This window comes from Mustela lutreola, chromosome 5 (assembly GCF_030435805.1).
Source record: "Mustela lutreola isolate mMusLut2 chromosome 5, mMusLut2.pri, whole genome shotgun sequence".
NCBI lineage: Eukaryota > Metazoa > Chordata > Mammalia > Carnivora > Mustelidae > Mustela > Mustela lutreola.
Genome location: NC_081294.1, coordinates 91,879,326 through 91,895,865, shown reverse-complemented (window position 1 = coordinate 91,895,865; position 16,540 = coordinate 91,879,326). Strand labels below are relative to the sequence as shown.

Here is a 16,540-nt window from a genome sequence, read left to right as displayed (position 1 = left end):
TATCCAGTAATTGACAGCAATTCTCACCAGTTGCTTTAGAATTGAAAAACAAGCGCAAAGGTATCAAAATTCACTAAAAGATCCAGGAATACATTTTGAATCTGTGAACTCAGTTTTCTTTCCCTGTTATCTCACAGATTTACTTCAGTATTTTTCAAACAAGGATATGCAGTGGTGAACTAGGATATGAGAAATTACTAGGATAATTAGGGGTAGTTTCTTGGATTATCAATTTTCACACAAATTAAGAGAAACAGAAGCTGAGTAATTTAACGGTTTAATAATAATGTAACTGTTGAAAACTTTACATATTATTTTTATATTAAACATGTACATAATGTAGACCAAAATGTAAAACACATTTCATTTTGAAGGTAAAAATAATAGACCGCTGGGAATATTTGCATTTGCTGACACATTTGTAGCTATGTGCTCAAACACAATGAATTTTAAGAAGTATTATTAAGGATAAACTGGATCTACTAAGAGATATAAAATTCTGCATTCTAAAACCTCTATATTACTGATCCCATTTTTTAATTTTAAAATTTTAATTTTCTCAAGTCATTTTTTGAAAACTCAAGTACACATGTCAATATAACTGAAATCACAACCATACAGGTTGTAAGCATTTTAATGCACGTTTTAACTTTTAAAAAATGTACATAAAGCTGATATATTAATGCATTCTACATATACTTCACTCACCTTCCTAACATTTATTTTAATGTTTTATAACAAATTTACCTGTATGTTGACTCTTTCAATCACACAAGAAAGGACATGCAAAACATGCATCTTTGTGTCACATTCTGTAACTTGCTGCAGTAGCTGAAAAAGTAGTGTGAACATGGTTTCCAAATACTGCAGTGAAACAAAAATAAAAAAGGGGTCAGAATAGAAATAGAAATATCTTGACAAACAGAAATAAGAAATAAAATAATAAAATAATCTCAAGCATTACCAAAGTAACTTCAAATTGTTCAAGTTGCCAATATTTAGAATGGTGAATTCTTTTTTATTATTGCTCAACAGGTTCATTCAATTCAACAGAATTCAATTCATCCACAAACTCAATAATGTTTTCAGAGGAAAACTGTGTCTTAACTTTGTGTTTACATTTTATACCACTAACTAAATTGCTAAGTGTCTTTTCTGTCTTTGCCTTTCCATAATGCCTGTTGCCAATCACACAATGTTTTGTTTTGTGAAGTCTACTCATTAAAGTGAAATGTGTATCACTAACTATACTTGCATACTAGCTCTCTGATGTGGTCCGTAACATAAGCTGCATGGAGATACCAATTTCTGCACATACACATTTATTATTCAAAGCATGACAGATTATTATTAGGAAATAGAAAACAAATATTCCATGTCTGGCTATTAACTCATTTCTATGTTACAAAATTACAGTAGGAATTAACAAATCACAGGATGCCAGATATTTACAAAAAAACAAACATCTGATCTTTCAGATAGTTTGCTTAAAGAAGATTTTGAAAACATCTATTCCATCCAAAAATACCTAATGATTCTTACTAATGAAAAGCCTGCTCTTTAAGTTTCTCTAATGTATGACCTACACAAATAGTACAGATAGACTTTTTATCATATTAACTTTCTTCTTGCCCAGTCTTTTTTTTTTTTTTAAAGAGAGAGAGGGGAGAGGGAGAGAGATTCTTAAGCAGGCCCTACCCCCAGCATGGAGGGTGACTCGGACCTTGATCTCATGACCCTGAGATCACAACCAGGGTGGAAACCAAAGCTGGATGCCCAACTGACTAAACCACCCAGGTGCTCCTGCCCAGTCTTCTTAAGAATCCACACTACCAGGGCACCTGAGTAGCTCACAACAAAGAAATAGTTAAGGATAACCTAAGGAGTAAAAGTAACAGACATAGATAAAATGAAACTAGATTTTTAAAAATAATTTTAAGATTTTATTTATTTGACAGAGTGAGAGGGAGAGTGAGAAAGCACAAGCAGGGGGAGCAGCCGGCAGAGGGAGAGGAAGAAGGAGGCTTCCCGCAGAGCAGAGAGGCTGATGCGGGACTCGATCCCAGGATCCTGAGATCATGACCGGAGCCCAAGGCAGATGCTTAAACAACTGAGCCACCCAGCCACCCCTTAAAAAACAAAAAAACAAAACAAAAAAAACCTAGCTGCATTATAATTGTGAAAAAGAAACAAGTTTGTCAACTCCAAAACAGTTAAGATAGCTAAACAAAAATAAGCAGAATGAAAAGTTATGAATCAAAATTACCAATACAAATAATTTCTTCCAGAATAATCCAATACACTTTAAAATTTGGCTTTAATCAATAATAGATACATATAATTTCATTTATAAAATAACACTTAATATTCAAAAGACATAAGCAGAAATTGTTATTAGTCTTATAAATATTCTTACCGGTAGAAACTGATCTGTTCTAAATTCAAAATCATCAACAGGTAAAGAGTAGTTAAGGAATATTGAGAATGTATGAGATATATTAGAATAAAATATGTCTAAAAACCAAATATAATAAACCATTCAAAAACTATATTTTAAACTAACAAATTTTACCCCAAAACTAATAATTTAAATATGTCACTAAAATCCTTCACAATGAAATTTTTTTTTTAAAGATTTATTTATTTGAGACAGAGAAAGAGGGAGCATGAGCAAGGGGAGGGGAAACGGGAGAATGGAGACAAATAGAAGCCCTGCTGAGCAGGGAACCTAATGCAGGGTTCCATCTCAGGACCCCAGAATCATGACCTGAGCTGAGGGCATATGCTTAACCGAATGACCCACTGAGGCACTCATGAAGTGTATTTTTAAGATTTTATTTTTAAGTAATTTCCATAGCCAACATGGGGCTCGAACTCACAACCCCAAGATCAAGAGTTGCATGTTCCACAGACTGAGTCAGCCAGACGCCCCACCACAAAGGAGTATTTTTAAATTCTTTAAAGGATATTTAACTTCAGTGTTGTAGCTGTCTCAATACGGACCTAAAAAAAAAAGGTTATTAGTTTTTAGTAATTCTAGAGCTACTAAATATCATTAATATCAAATGCCAAAAGAATTTATTCCAAATCACTTTCTTTACTCTTTTTGTTACTACTTGAGTCACAGAGCAAATTTTCATCTAGAAGTAAAAGAATATTGCTCTTACTTTGCAACAAGAGTCGAAAAGAAAAAAATAAAAAGTCCTACCCTCTCCAGTTTCCCATAATTTATTTCAGGAGCCTTTAATCCATGAAGTACTTGCAGGAAAAAAAAAATAATTTGCCATAAGTGTGTGGAGAGGGTGGCACTAAGAGAACAGTACAACGCGGTTGCCACAGGGAAAGAGAAGGTTGAGATGAGAGAAGAGACAGACAAATGGGATGGGGCCAGTAAAGCTGGGAGATGTGAGGGAGTGAGGGAGGAGAAAAGTAGTATGAGAAGGGAAGATGAGGAGGAAGAACACCTATTTCCATCTGCAAATCCATTACAGGAAAGCCATAAACTACCCAAAGATATATTCCAAGATTTTCTAAATCCCAAAGTTCGCAAATACACAAAGATTTATGCAAGCTTCTGACTTTCCCCAATCTTATTTTCTCTGTATATCAGCACATTCCCTGGGCAAATCACATCATGACAGCTTAATCTCCCCATTATTTTCTTTCAAGTTTTACCCGTGATTTGGCCAGCTCAACTAGCACAGGCTACCAAACCCAGAGTTTCAACCCAGAGTTCAAAAAGTGAACTCAAGCCGTGACTACATTCCCTCTACTCTGTAAAACAATATATCTAAAACATTCATTTCCCAGCTGAGAGTCATTACTTTCTTAGATGCTACATTTAGTGTACCTGAAATAGCAACTGGCTTTGTCTCGGCAACCATTTTTCAAACAAACAGTTTTAACCATTTTACATGAGCTTCTGAAGTTCTGAGAGGCTGATTAGGCATGTTCACCAAATGTTAAGCACTCTATTGCCAAATCCACAGATCCAAGAGCCTCTAGTGCAGATGTTTTCCTGCCTGCCTTTCCTTTTTACTCAATGTCTCTAAAGGCAATATGAAAATCTTCAGACTTTTAAATGATGCACCAGATTTGCTGATCAGAGTCTAATACACTCAAAGCACCCTATCAAGTAGTCTACCACAAACTGACCTAATGAAAACAAGAGATACTCCTGTGATTAAAAATATTCAGTAATGAGCTGTTATCTCCCAGGAATGTGTTGGATCCTGCAGAAAAACGCTTTAAGAGAGATCTAGTCTTTGTCCTCAAAGAACATTCTTGAAGGGTACCAGACACCCAGGTATTAAACAATTATCAATAAAAATGTCAAACTTGAAAAGTTTAAGAACAGGATAATCCCCCTGAGGACACGGACTGATTGGTCACCTAAACTGTCATCATTTAGTACCGTGTGAGGCATACAGCTGGCTCTGTGTAAATAATTAAATTCACAGACAACATGACATAAAAGCCCCCAAAAAGAAAAATGGCACTCACCTTTAATTTGCTTCATTTTTTTCCACAAAAAGACCACAGACACACCTAACTCATATCCCTGACATCTATACAAATTAAGTACAGGAATCAAAAGAGGCATGGGAATAAAAACTAGCTGTATTTCTACACCTAACAAAGGGAAGTCAGGGTAGTAGTACATTCAGAGGAAGAGACCAAATGAAATGAGATGACTTGCCTAGACTCTAGTTTAACTCCAAAAAAAGGAAGCCAAATTAGGAGGCAAAACAAAAAGCCCACAAAGTTTAAGAAAACAAAGGCACACTTAAAAAAAGGACAAAAGTAAGAACAAAATTAGCCATTTTTGAGCTATGGGAAAAAAAAAAACAGGAAGTACTTACCACAAAGAGATAATATAAATTTCACAGTGATTCATAAGTAATGGGGAAAAAGTCAAAACTCAAATTTATGGAATAAAGAGCTGGGGAATGTGACAGAAGATGGGTAGAAGAGAGTCTAACAATTGCTAGAACACTATTTGTTCAATAAATACTTGCCAGTAAATGAAAGAAAACAAAGTACCCTAAACATGACTTTGCATAGAATAAAAGCCTCCAAAGGTGAATGGAATCCAAAGTATCCGGAAGTAGATCTAGACTGTGTGAACTCAGCCTATGAGTCTATCCTAACTCCCACTGAAATCTCAGAAAACTCCTGAAAATTTAACATCTAATTCCTTTACTAGGGCAAAGAAGTACCATCCAAGTAGAAGAAATATTATAAGGATCCGAGAAAAGCATGAGAGCAACAGACAAATAAAGGACTAGAAACCAGAGGTCAGCCCTACTGCCTAAGAGGATTGTTATAAAAGAAAGAATAATCAGATATTTACATATACTTACATACCCCACTTCAGTGACAATGACCCTTAGAAGAATTGTCAAAGTGGCTAATCTGAATTCCACACTCAAACTAGCTCAATTCCTCACCACTCCCACAGCCTGCCCATAACAGTAAAGGCCATCCACACAGTAAAACATCATGGTGCTGGGGCCAGAAAGAAATGGCAGTGTCTAGGGTATTGAAGACCACCAGGAAAATGTAAATAAAATTAATGGAAAAGAATAAAGTAATCCGCTAAAGAGAAACAGAATAATAACTTCATAACTGTAAGGACTTATTTTATATTTTTATATTTTAGCCAGAGGCTTCCATCGAGGTTAAACAATAACCTTGTTGTTTAACCCTTAAACTGTTCCCCTTACCCCAGGGGACTTAAAAACAAGTCCCAGAAACCAGCCTCAGGTAACAAAGCACAGATACAATGATGGGTCCGATCAGTGGGGGTTGCATACTGTCTCCCCAGCTACCAAGGAGAATGGGCCCCACTGTTTGGGAGCCTTTTGGGCGCCAATCCTAACCAAGGTGATTGGCTGGGTCAAATGTCTACTAGAGGGTAAACTGTAACTCAATTGGTCACCAAGCATCACTGTACAGCTTTCTCTGTGTATTACAATTTCACTGGCCACCTGTGCGTAGCCAGGCCCAACCGCATGGCCTTTGCCCTTAAAAGCTAGTCCATAAAGGAGAGTGGGTCGCCCTCTCTGTAAGAGGCGCAGCCCTAGCCGGTCAGGTTGATTCTTGATGCTTGGCGCGAAATAAAGCTTTGCTTGACCTTCGCTTTGTATCAGTCTCACTCCTTTAATCACGGACCCATTACTGGGGCATAACAATAGCATAACAATTTAAGAGAGCTCACATCATTCCTGGATTCTCTTTATTCCAATCTCTTAACTCTTTCAATAAACATTATCTAAGTCTTGACACCATACGAGGCATTATGGATGCTAAGTAATATTATCTTACATACTTGTACTATTATTACTTGCTATTAGTATGCTTATTTTTTTTGCTCTCTTCCACAAAAAAGTCAAGATCAATTATACTATTTGATATATTTCTCCTGAAACACATGTCTAAAGTAAGTTTCTTGAAAGAATAAAAATCATATTCAATTTATTTATCTCCTTTTAAGAAAAAAAAATTCTTAGTCTTATTTTCTGAAAAATTTTTTGAAAAATTGAAATATACTGACACCTAACATTGTTTCAAGTATAGTTTCAGGTGTAAAGCTCATTTTCATATATTCTAAGTACCAGACATAAGGATATAAACCTAAAACTGACTAATGGAAGCTGACTAAAGTTTCCTTTCTTCCTGGTTTTAGAGTGGCCTAATAATTTGATATCTCAAACACAGATTTTTGTTGATGTTTCCTTTGGAAATTATACCTACTGACTATAATTGAATTCAGAATTCATTCTGTGAAGACACAGACTACCCCCAGAGTTTAAAATCTCCAGCAGTGTTTCAGAGAAACTCAAAGAATGGGAAAATGAAGAAACAAAATCAAAATGGTAAGAGAGAATGAGTGACCAAAATGGGAGACCCATAAAAGGCACAAGAATGGAAAGAATTTCAATGCACCCTTAAAATATGTCTGCCCAATCCCAGCTGTACCTCCCATTGTACACTCAGGGTTTGCTGCAGTTCTGTACATGTCACTAAAAGTCCATTCTTAAGGCCATTAACTTCCTTTCCATATTGGAAATTCATTATTTCTACACTGGTAGTTAGCCTGCCCATAAAAATGTCCACTTCTTTGCTTGAGATACAACCCCATCACGGCGTATTTCCAAACCATAAATCTTCTGGTTGTACCACAATTCACATTTCATAAAGCTTTTTACAAGGGTGAAAGAATATACCAACACTAATTTTTTAGTAACTTACTGTTAATGGTGTTAAAGGCTGCATAAATACCTGAAGTGAAATTTACCAAAAAATTTTGTAATTTCTGAAATTTAAAGACGAAACTGGCTCAAAAGCCTTAAAAATCAAAAAAGCCCAGTATATTAATCAAATATTCTGGTTAGTAATCATTTGGGTTAGTACAAAAAGAAGGTCTCCTAAATGTAGTCACTCCAGTTCATTACTGTGAATAGTACTACAGTAATACATACTATAGCATTGTTATCCTTATAAAAAAATAAATAAATAAAAATAGAACCACAGTTCTTATCACATTCAAAAATAAATTCTAGATAAAGAAATAAGGGTAAAGAAATGGATTAAACAATGAACAAAAAGAACAAAACAGAAATCTGATTGCAATAAAATTAAAAACCTTTCCTCAACAAAAACACAAAAGAATGAGAGTGGAAAGACAGATTCAACTGCATTTGGAGGGCCTTATTTTTTTAAATATTTGAAATATGTATGGAAAATTACTACAATGAGAATATGGACACCAGGAAGTGAGCATATATTGGTGCTTGTTACGTTAGTCACTTAATTTTTCCTTTCCTTTGATATAGTTCTTAACTCTTAAAAGATTACAAAGTTAAAAGTCTCCTCTTTTTAAGTATGAATCAAAAATAAGCTCGGAAGTAAAAAAATTTTGAAGTAACAATTATCTTAAACCTTACCAAATTTTCCCGACATTTATTACAAAAAGTTTCCAAATATTGCAGCACTATAAATGCTTGTTCATTATGCCTACTTCAAGTTTTAGTTCATAAAATCTGGCTATCTCTAACAAGTCAAACTGTTAAACAATGAGGAAAAGTTAAATATTTCACCTAACGCAAAAAAAGTTACTCAATTTGCATTATATTCCCCCAGATGAAATGATATAATGTCAAACTGTCATGCAACTATCAGAGAGAGATGTACTCCACCTAGTGGCCGCTGGTATTCTAAGATTTATGGGGTCCTATACAGTCTAGAGAAGTTGCTTTCTCAAGTTGCTGCACTTTATCTGCTCTGTCCTAGCCAGTCTTATAATAACATGGCCATAACATTTGGAAGCCACACAGACAACCACAGTTGCTCAAGATTAAATCTATCTCAACTCTTTAACAGCAACACTCAAGCAAGAGAATATAGATTCTGTAAGCCAGAGAGCATTCAGATAGATGAGTATCTACCTACCTATCTACCTACCTACCTACATACCAATCTATCTACCTACCTATCTATCCACACGTGCACGTGTACATGTATGTATATATGTCTATATGTTTGTACCCTGCTGTCTGTCAATATGTATGAAGTATCTTCCCTCATTAGCCAGCATTTCTCACAAGCTGAAATTAAAGTAGTGTATCCTATATATACCAAGATGCCAAAGTGTTCAACATTAACTTGGTACCTTACTAAAACACAGTCTTAAAGAAGTAAGAACAGAATAATGGTGGCAGGATAAAACAACTGTAGGAAAATGTAAAAATGAGAGGAATTCACTAGAAGATATACAGGAAAAGGGCAACAGCTTAATCTACAATACCATTTCCATACACCAAGTGTATCCCTTGGATATTACTGTATTATCATCTTGGATGGTCACAAGGCAAATGTACATTTTAAAGTTTCTGATCAATCCTGAAGTAAGAGGACTACTGGAATATTTAGTCCAGTGTTTTCCAAATCACCTGGCCATGAAACCCTTTTGCTCCACTAACACATGTTCATATATGATTAATGATTTACTTTTTTTTTTTTTTTTAAGATTTTTACTTATTTATTTGACAGAGAGTGATTACAAGTAGGCAAAGAGGCCGGGGGGCAAGGGGGTGAAGCAGGCTCCCTGCCAAGCAGAGAGCCCGACGCAGAGCTCAATCCCAGGACCCCGAGATTATGACCTGAGCCAAAGGCAGAGGCCCAACCCACTGAGCCACCCAGGTGCCCAATAATCTACTTTTAAAGTGTAGAACTAATAGATCATTTTTCTCTTTATTTCTCTCTAAATTGGTTCATTAAAAATGAGTACAAGATCCAAAAAATTTCTCTATTTCCCAAAGAAAATTAGCTGAAATTTAATCCTTCTGTAACACCTCCATAAAACATTTAATGTCTTCTGATACATCTGACAGAAGAGCAGATAATGTTTCCAAATGAGAAAATAAGAATTCAAATCTTATATTTTATCTTAAAGCTATTACAAATGTAAATTCAGTCCAGCAAATACTAATCTCAGAAACAGCTAGGTTTTATTAATAAACTTCTAAGAATTTACATGGTAAAATAAAACTGGATGGATTCCCTTGAAACTTCCCATGCTTAAAATACTGAATAATTACGACATGATATTTAGAGTAAATTCTCAATTATTTACACAAAGTAGATTATGCTGAAGTAAAAACATCCAAAGATTAGTTCTTTGCGTTTGGAATATATTGAACTTCTAAAACAGGTTTACCCAATTGTGTTTTCCTTCAGTGAACATTAGAAGGAGTTTATGTTACCGTGGTATACATGTGAAAACAAAAAAGCCTTTGCTAAAAAAACAGGGTTAAATTTTTTAAAAGGAGCATATCAAAAAATGATTAAACAAGATCTTAGCCTAACTCGGAGGGGGGGGCGGGGACACCACGACACAATCACTTAATTTTACATAAAAATAATTTGAAACCCAGGAAAAGACAACTAAACCCAATCTTTTCAAGACTGCTAGTGTCAGATCTAAGCCCAAGACAAAGAAAATGTATAGTATAGGTCATGAATATATTCACTCAAGCATAAAACAAAGCACCAGTAGGGGAGGAAAAAGACCATTCTACACAATGTGGACCTTCTTAAAAGACAAATAAAAACAACTGTTTAAGTAACTGACCTAAGTATTAAAGCTGCAAACCTACTGCTTTTAAGGGAATAAAGCAACAAAGAAGCCATTATCAAGTTTTTAGTAACAAAAAAATCAAAAATAATATACCAACATTATAAATAAAAAGTCTGACAGGAAATAATTCCAAAGGTTTAAAAAAAAAAAAAACCATATATACACATCAAAAAACCCTCCAAAAATGAGGGACAAAGAATCAACAACAATAAGGATAAAAGTGATTGTGGTGCAACCCCAAACGTGAGAATGACAAAATCTATCCTGAATTAAGAAAAAAGCAAGTAAGCCATAAAAGGATCTTAAAACAGTCTTCCTTTATTCCTACTAAAAAATTATAAATTTTAGAATGGTACAGCTTAGGGGCGCCTGGGTGGCTCAGTGGGTTAAGCCTCTGCCTTCGGCTCAGGTTATGGTCTCAAGGTCCTGGGATCGAGCCCCGCATTGGGCTCTCTGCTCAGCAGGGAGCCTGCTTCCCCCTCCTTCTCTGCCTGCTGCTCTGTCTACTTGTGATCTCTCTCTACCTCTCTTTCTCTCTCTCTGTCAAATAAATAAATAAAATCTTAAAAAAAAAAAAAGAGTATTTAAAATGGTACAGCTTAATTTTTTTTTCATTGATTAATGATGGGAAGAGCACAGAATAATCAAAGGACTTCCTTCCCTCACACCAAGGAACAGCTACAACAGTGAAAGGCCACCAACATTCTAAAGATACAAAAACCATGTGTGAATTTGAAGTTTAACATAGGTTAAACTCATTTAAAAAAAAAAATCTTAAAACATTTAAGGGACATACCACTAAGTCTTGATCTTGAAGCAAATTACAAATTGCCTCATATAACATGGGTCTTAAGTCAGACTTGAATTTCACAGAAATCCACTGACCGATGAGCCAAATCACCCTGCGTCGCAATGGCTTATACCTGGGTAAGGAAAAATCATGAAATTTAAATGGTAAGTATTTTACAAAGCCTATTTCATTTAGAGTATTTCATCATTTAAATTTTAAATATAGTAAAGAATCAATCTCTATTTTTATATAAAAGCATAAAAAAGCTACTTCTAAACATACCACAGTACAAATATTAACAAATTACTATAAATCTAATTATTTTATATTTAAGAACCATAACATAAATATGTACACAAAAACAAGTCTATTTCTGTTCCTCAAGTAACCAAAAACAGTTAATCTGATAAGGCCTAAGTAGCTAATGTCCCAAACCCCAAGGTTGAAGAGGCCCCCAAAGAGTAATAATAAAAGAATTCCTGTACTCAATTTTCCAAATCCAAATGTTTATCTTTTTTTTTTTTTTTTTTTTTTTTTTTTTTTTTAAAGATTTTATTTATTTATTTGACAGAGAGAAATCACAAGTAGATGGAGAGGCAGGCAGAGAGAGAGAGAGGGAAGCAGGCTCCCTGCTGAGCAGAGAGCCCGATGCGGGACTCGATCCCAGGACCCTGAGATCATGACCTGAGCCGAAGGCAGCGGCTTAACCCACTGAGCCACCCAGGCGCCCCCCAAATGTTTATCTTACAAAGATTATTTCCCAGAATACTGTGAGAGATTTCCACATTTACATACTCACATAAACCTACACTGATATTGGGTAAATTCTCTAATTTTTAAAGTGCCCTATTATAGAATGTGACTCATACTATCAAAATAATGATTTTACATTTTAAAAGCTGTAAAACCTTTGCAGTAACATGTATACATATTTGTTTCTCTATGATCCGTCTTTGCTAAAGGCAATGAAGTTTCTTTAGGCAAGGAGGAAAAAACCCCACAAAGCTATAAAGGACTATGTATAAGAATTTCAACCCAAAGTCTCTTCTTGATACTCTGTAATTTTTAGTAGTGAGATGATAATTGTTTCAGGGTACAAATGGAATAAGCTAATGAATATTCCACATTTTTAGAAAATTACCAAACTATAACATGATGAAGCAGATAGAAAGAACTGCTCATTAAAGATGAAACAATGTTTAAGTACTCCCTCCCCACCCTCAAAAAGTTTCTCACCTAAAAGAATTAAAGAATGCAAAGTTATATAATAGGATTTCAGAAAAGGAATAGAGAAGAGTGGGTAGGAAGAAATTAGATTTGAATAGCCTTTAAGATAAAGAGTATTTGGGGCAGAAAACTGGAAAAACTGCCATTTCCAGGAACTGGGTCTGTTTAAACAAAGTCACAGAGGTGGAAGTAAATGAGACTTGTATAGACTGTAGTGGAGAACCCACAGAACCACCAATTCTGAACCAATCTCACATCTCTGAGATTACCACATTCAACATTCCACTCCAGATAAAGAGAACGAAGCTCAGAAAGGTCAAATCTTAAGTTCACTTAGACGACAGTCACTTCTGGGCAGAGTTAAAATTAGGGGATAGTTTGTCCCTCCAAATGTGCTCCCTGGACGAGCAGCACCATTTTCCTGGATGCATGATGGAATCATACAGTCTGACCCAGACCCTAACACATTACCTAAATCAGAACATGTATCTTAACCAGACCATCGAGAGATTCATATACACATTAAACTTTGAGAAATACTGGTCTAGATCAGCTCAGTCCAGAAGAAACATAATGCAAGACAAATACGCAATTTGAAATCTGTTAGTACCCACATTAAAATAAGTAAAAAGCAGGTGAAATTTTAACATTTTTATTCATCTCAATATATGCAAAATATCATTTCAACATGGAATCAATACATATTTTAAACTCTTCAGTTTTTCAATTTAAATTTTAGTTAATTAAAATTAAAGTCATTTCCTCAGTTGCATTAGGTACAATCCAAGCACTCAAGAGCCATACATAGCAGCAACTGTACTGGACAACACAGATGGAGAATAAATAGCCTCCAGGGTTTAAGGACAATCAAACCACATAGTGTGCTCCCACTAAAGGGCCATGTGGTTACCTAATGGAGGTTTTCTCTGCATCAAAGGTTCTCTCACTTCCTACGGGCAGAGTCACAGCCCAACTTACTCACCACAGACTTTACAGGACATAGCAAATTCATGGCCAACTCAAAATACTTGCTGAGTGAACAGACAGCTCTTTACGAGTCAAAAATATTTTGTTTCTTTTTTAAAAATTTTCAAGTTTTTATTTAAATTCTCAGTTAATATATAGAGTAATACGGGTTTTAGAAGGGTGAAAATCACTTTTAAATCCTCTCCAACTCTACAATTGCACACCTCTCAAGATTTATATAGAAAGCTTCTTTTCATTCATTAATGTAGTCAAAAAATGTTACCTGATCTATGACTACGTGCCAGGCATTCTGATAGGTGCATAACAGAAATAAATCAATAGAAATGCACAATTCAAAACAAGAACACAGTCTCTTGGAATTGTTAAAGTCTCTAACTCTAAACTAAGAAAAAAATTACAAAAACTACAAAAGACCTTTATCCTTCCATTTCAGCCATTCGGTACCTAAAATCAGTCAAGTGCTTTTTAAAAGTATGTGAAACTTAAAAACTGGGAAAAGTTCTACATCAAACAACTCTGTACTACTGAATGGGGTAACCCAATACAAGCCTAAAGTGCATCCAAATGCTTTCTGCCATCGTGTCGCTCCAAACTATCTACCCTCTCCCAGACCTGCAGTAGGCTATGTGTGATCCCAAGGCATTTGGTTGGTCATCCTTCACAGCTATTATTTGTGTGAGTCTACTTCTTACAATAGGTTTACCCCTACTTTCTACACAAATAAAGTTGGCTTTCTTGTATATACATTTCTTCTAGAATCTAGAGATCTCCATCTTTCTTTATCTTTGTATAAAATTTCCTCCTGCAAATTATCTTATCTAATACCAAATACTCCATACATGTTACAATTCACATTGGAAGTAAAAAAAAAAAACAAACCAACTTTATTTTTCAAATCCAAGAGTCACAAGTCTTATTCTACACTACTGTGATCAGCTAAATCATACTATAACTTTTTAAAAGTTGTGTTTTTTTAAAGATTTTATTTATTTATTTGACAGAAAGAGATCACAAGTAGGCAGAAAGAGAGAGAGAGAGGAGGAAGCAGGCTCCCCACCGAGCAGAGAGCCGGATGCAGGGCTTGATCCCAGGACCTTGAGACCATGACCTGAGTCGAAGGCAGAAGCCCAACCCACTGAGCCACCCAGGTGCCCCAACTTTAAAAATTTTAAGCAATTTTAATGCCTTCCTATCTTCATCACAAAATTAGTAAGGTAAATTAAGTATATTATTAACACAAAGTTTTATACTTGCCTATTATGAATGACTTGTAATTCTGGAAGAAGTTGGTTTTTAAACCACTGATCAAAATCAACACTGTCAAACAGCTCATAAGCCGCTAATCCAACAGCATTATACACTACAAAGAAGATTTGAGAAAAAGAATTTAAATTTCAGATGCTGGGCCCAAAGTTAAGTATCTTATATAAGAAACTAATCCATAGGGACTACTTTAAAACATGTAAAATGCTAATAAAGGGAAATTCACAATGTTAATCAGAGAAATTATTTAAATAGATATTTTAGAATCATTATGTAAGTTACTTTACATTGTTTTTCCTAAATATTCCTTAGTGCTTTCAAACAGAAAACTACATTCATTCAAATACATTCAAGTCAAATTTTAAAAATTACAAAATAACATCTACTTCTAAATGGACACAATACTTTATGATCTGGTCCCTACCTACCTCCCTCCAGCCTCATCTCTCACCATAACCCTTTACACTCTATGTTCCAAATAAACCAAAATACTCCCAGTTCAACACTTAACTGTGCTTGCTCCGCTTCCCTTCAAATTTGTGTACATACTGCTGCCTCTGCCGGGAACCCTCTTCTCACACAGCCCCTCCCCTTGTTAATTCCCACTGATCCTGGTATTCTCATACTATACTTCTCTAGAGGCCTTTCCCTAGGCACAACCAAACCACCTTGTAGTTTTCCAGTGCACTATCTAATTGCCACCTATTTTAACATTAATCAGCTGATAATATGTATAATCAATTGTCTGCTTACTTGGTTGTCTCCCCCGCCAGACAGTTCCTATATTTTAGGTACTCCTGTAACCCAATCTCCCAGCCTAACACTGCCATAAAGCAAACATACCAAATATTTATTACTGAAGAAATAATATTTCTAAATCAGTTTAGTTTAACATACCAGCATCTTTGATTAATAGTGCATTCATATCTTCCACATTAGTGGGTCCTGAAAACATAAGTAAGTAAAGGTAAATAAAACTAGTTTTTAAAAAATATTTTATTTCAACTCCATTTACTGGTTTATCACTTTGGTTTCATATAATAAATTTTATGATATTAAATACACATATAGGTACGAAGGGAAAGCCTAGATTTTGTTATCATCACCATTAGAGAGCACGGATGCAAGATGTAAAGCCATATTACAATTTTTAAATAATTTTTTAAATTTTTTAATAAACATATAATGTATTATTAGCCCCAGGGTTACAGGTCTGTGAATCACCAGGTTTACATGATTCACAGCACTCACCATAGCACATATCTTCCCCAATGTCCATAACCCCACCACCCTCTCCCTAACCCCCTCCCCATGGCAACCCTCAGTTTGTTTTGTGAGATTAAGAGTCTCTTATGGTTTGTCTCTCTCCCGATCCCATCTTGTTTTGTTAAAGCCATATTACAATTTTAAAAATCATTATAACTTATTTGAAAATGTCATGTCAAGCAACAATCCAAAAAAATATATGCCACAAACTGCTAACTAGTGTATAATACCTTATATACCCTAATTTAAAAGAGAATTCTTAAAAGAAAAAATAAAAGGATGAATCCCACAAAAGAAAAACAAACCAACAAAAAAGGAACAGCACAGGTCATTCACACAAGAAACTCTGACATAATAAACAAACCAGGTCATGACAGTACATTAAAAGATGGCAACAAAAGAAAAAGTGCAGACAGGAAGGGAAAGCCATCACGTCAGGTGGGAACTTCTGACAAAAAGTTGGCAGTCTCCTACCACTACCCAGAGAGGAGAGTGTCATTAAGCCATGAAAAATACAGTTTGCTTAGAAAGTCTATTTCTTTAGAATAGAAAGATGTCTAGCGAGTTTATCAGAGCACTCTTCTGCTGTTAAATATGAATTCTTAAGCTCACTAGTCTAAGATTAAATACAACCCAAATAAACCAACTGCTCCATTACTGGAAAGAAAACTAAACTCTGAAACCACTGAAATCCTTACCACCACACAATTTATCAGAGTGTAACCTAAATAGCTTATCCACTTTCCTACAGTGGTTTAAAAAAATAACAGACACATAGAAGAAAATGGAAATGATATTCTAAACTTAAAAGAAAAAGAAACCGAAGCAGTCCAAGTATTATCAACTGTAAGAATCAATAATCCTAC

General features: G+C 35.0%; 1 protein-coding gene across 3 annotated transcripts in view; it reads right to left on the bottom strand.

Moving 5' to 3' along the window:
- IPO11 (importin 11) overlaps positions 1-16,540 on the bottom strand; it is a 210,303-nt gene that overhangs the window by 125,651 nt on the left and 68,112 nt on the right. For 2 of the 3 annotated variants that reach the window (XM_059175081.1, XM_059175079.1), the window contains exons 14-19: positions 15,306-15,353; positions 14,400-14,505; positions 10,938-11,064; positions 2,970-3,003; positions 2,417-2,457; positions 748-864 (exon numbers count right to left, since the gene is read on the bottom strand). In XM_059175081.1, coding sequence (XP_059031064.1) covers positions 748-864; positions 2,417-2,457; positions 2,970-3,003; positions 10,938-11,064; positions 14,400-14,505; positions 15,306-15,353 — 473 coding nt within the window. The remainder of the gene's footprint in view (positions 1-747; positions 865-2,416; positions 2,458-2,969; positions 3,004-10,937; positions 11,065-14,399; positions 14,506-15,305; positions 15,354-16,540) is intronic. The other variant, XM_059175080.1, reaches the window with a different exon arrangement.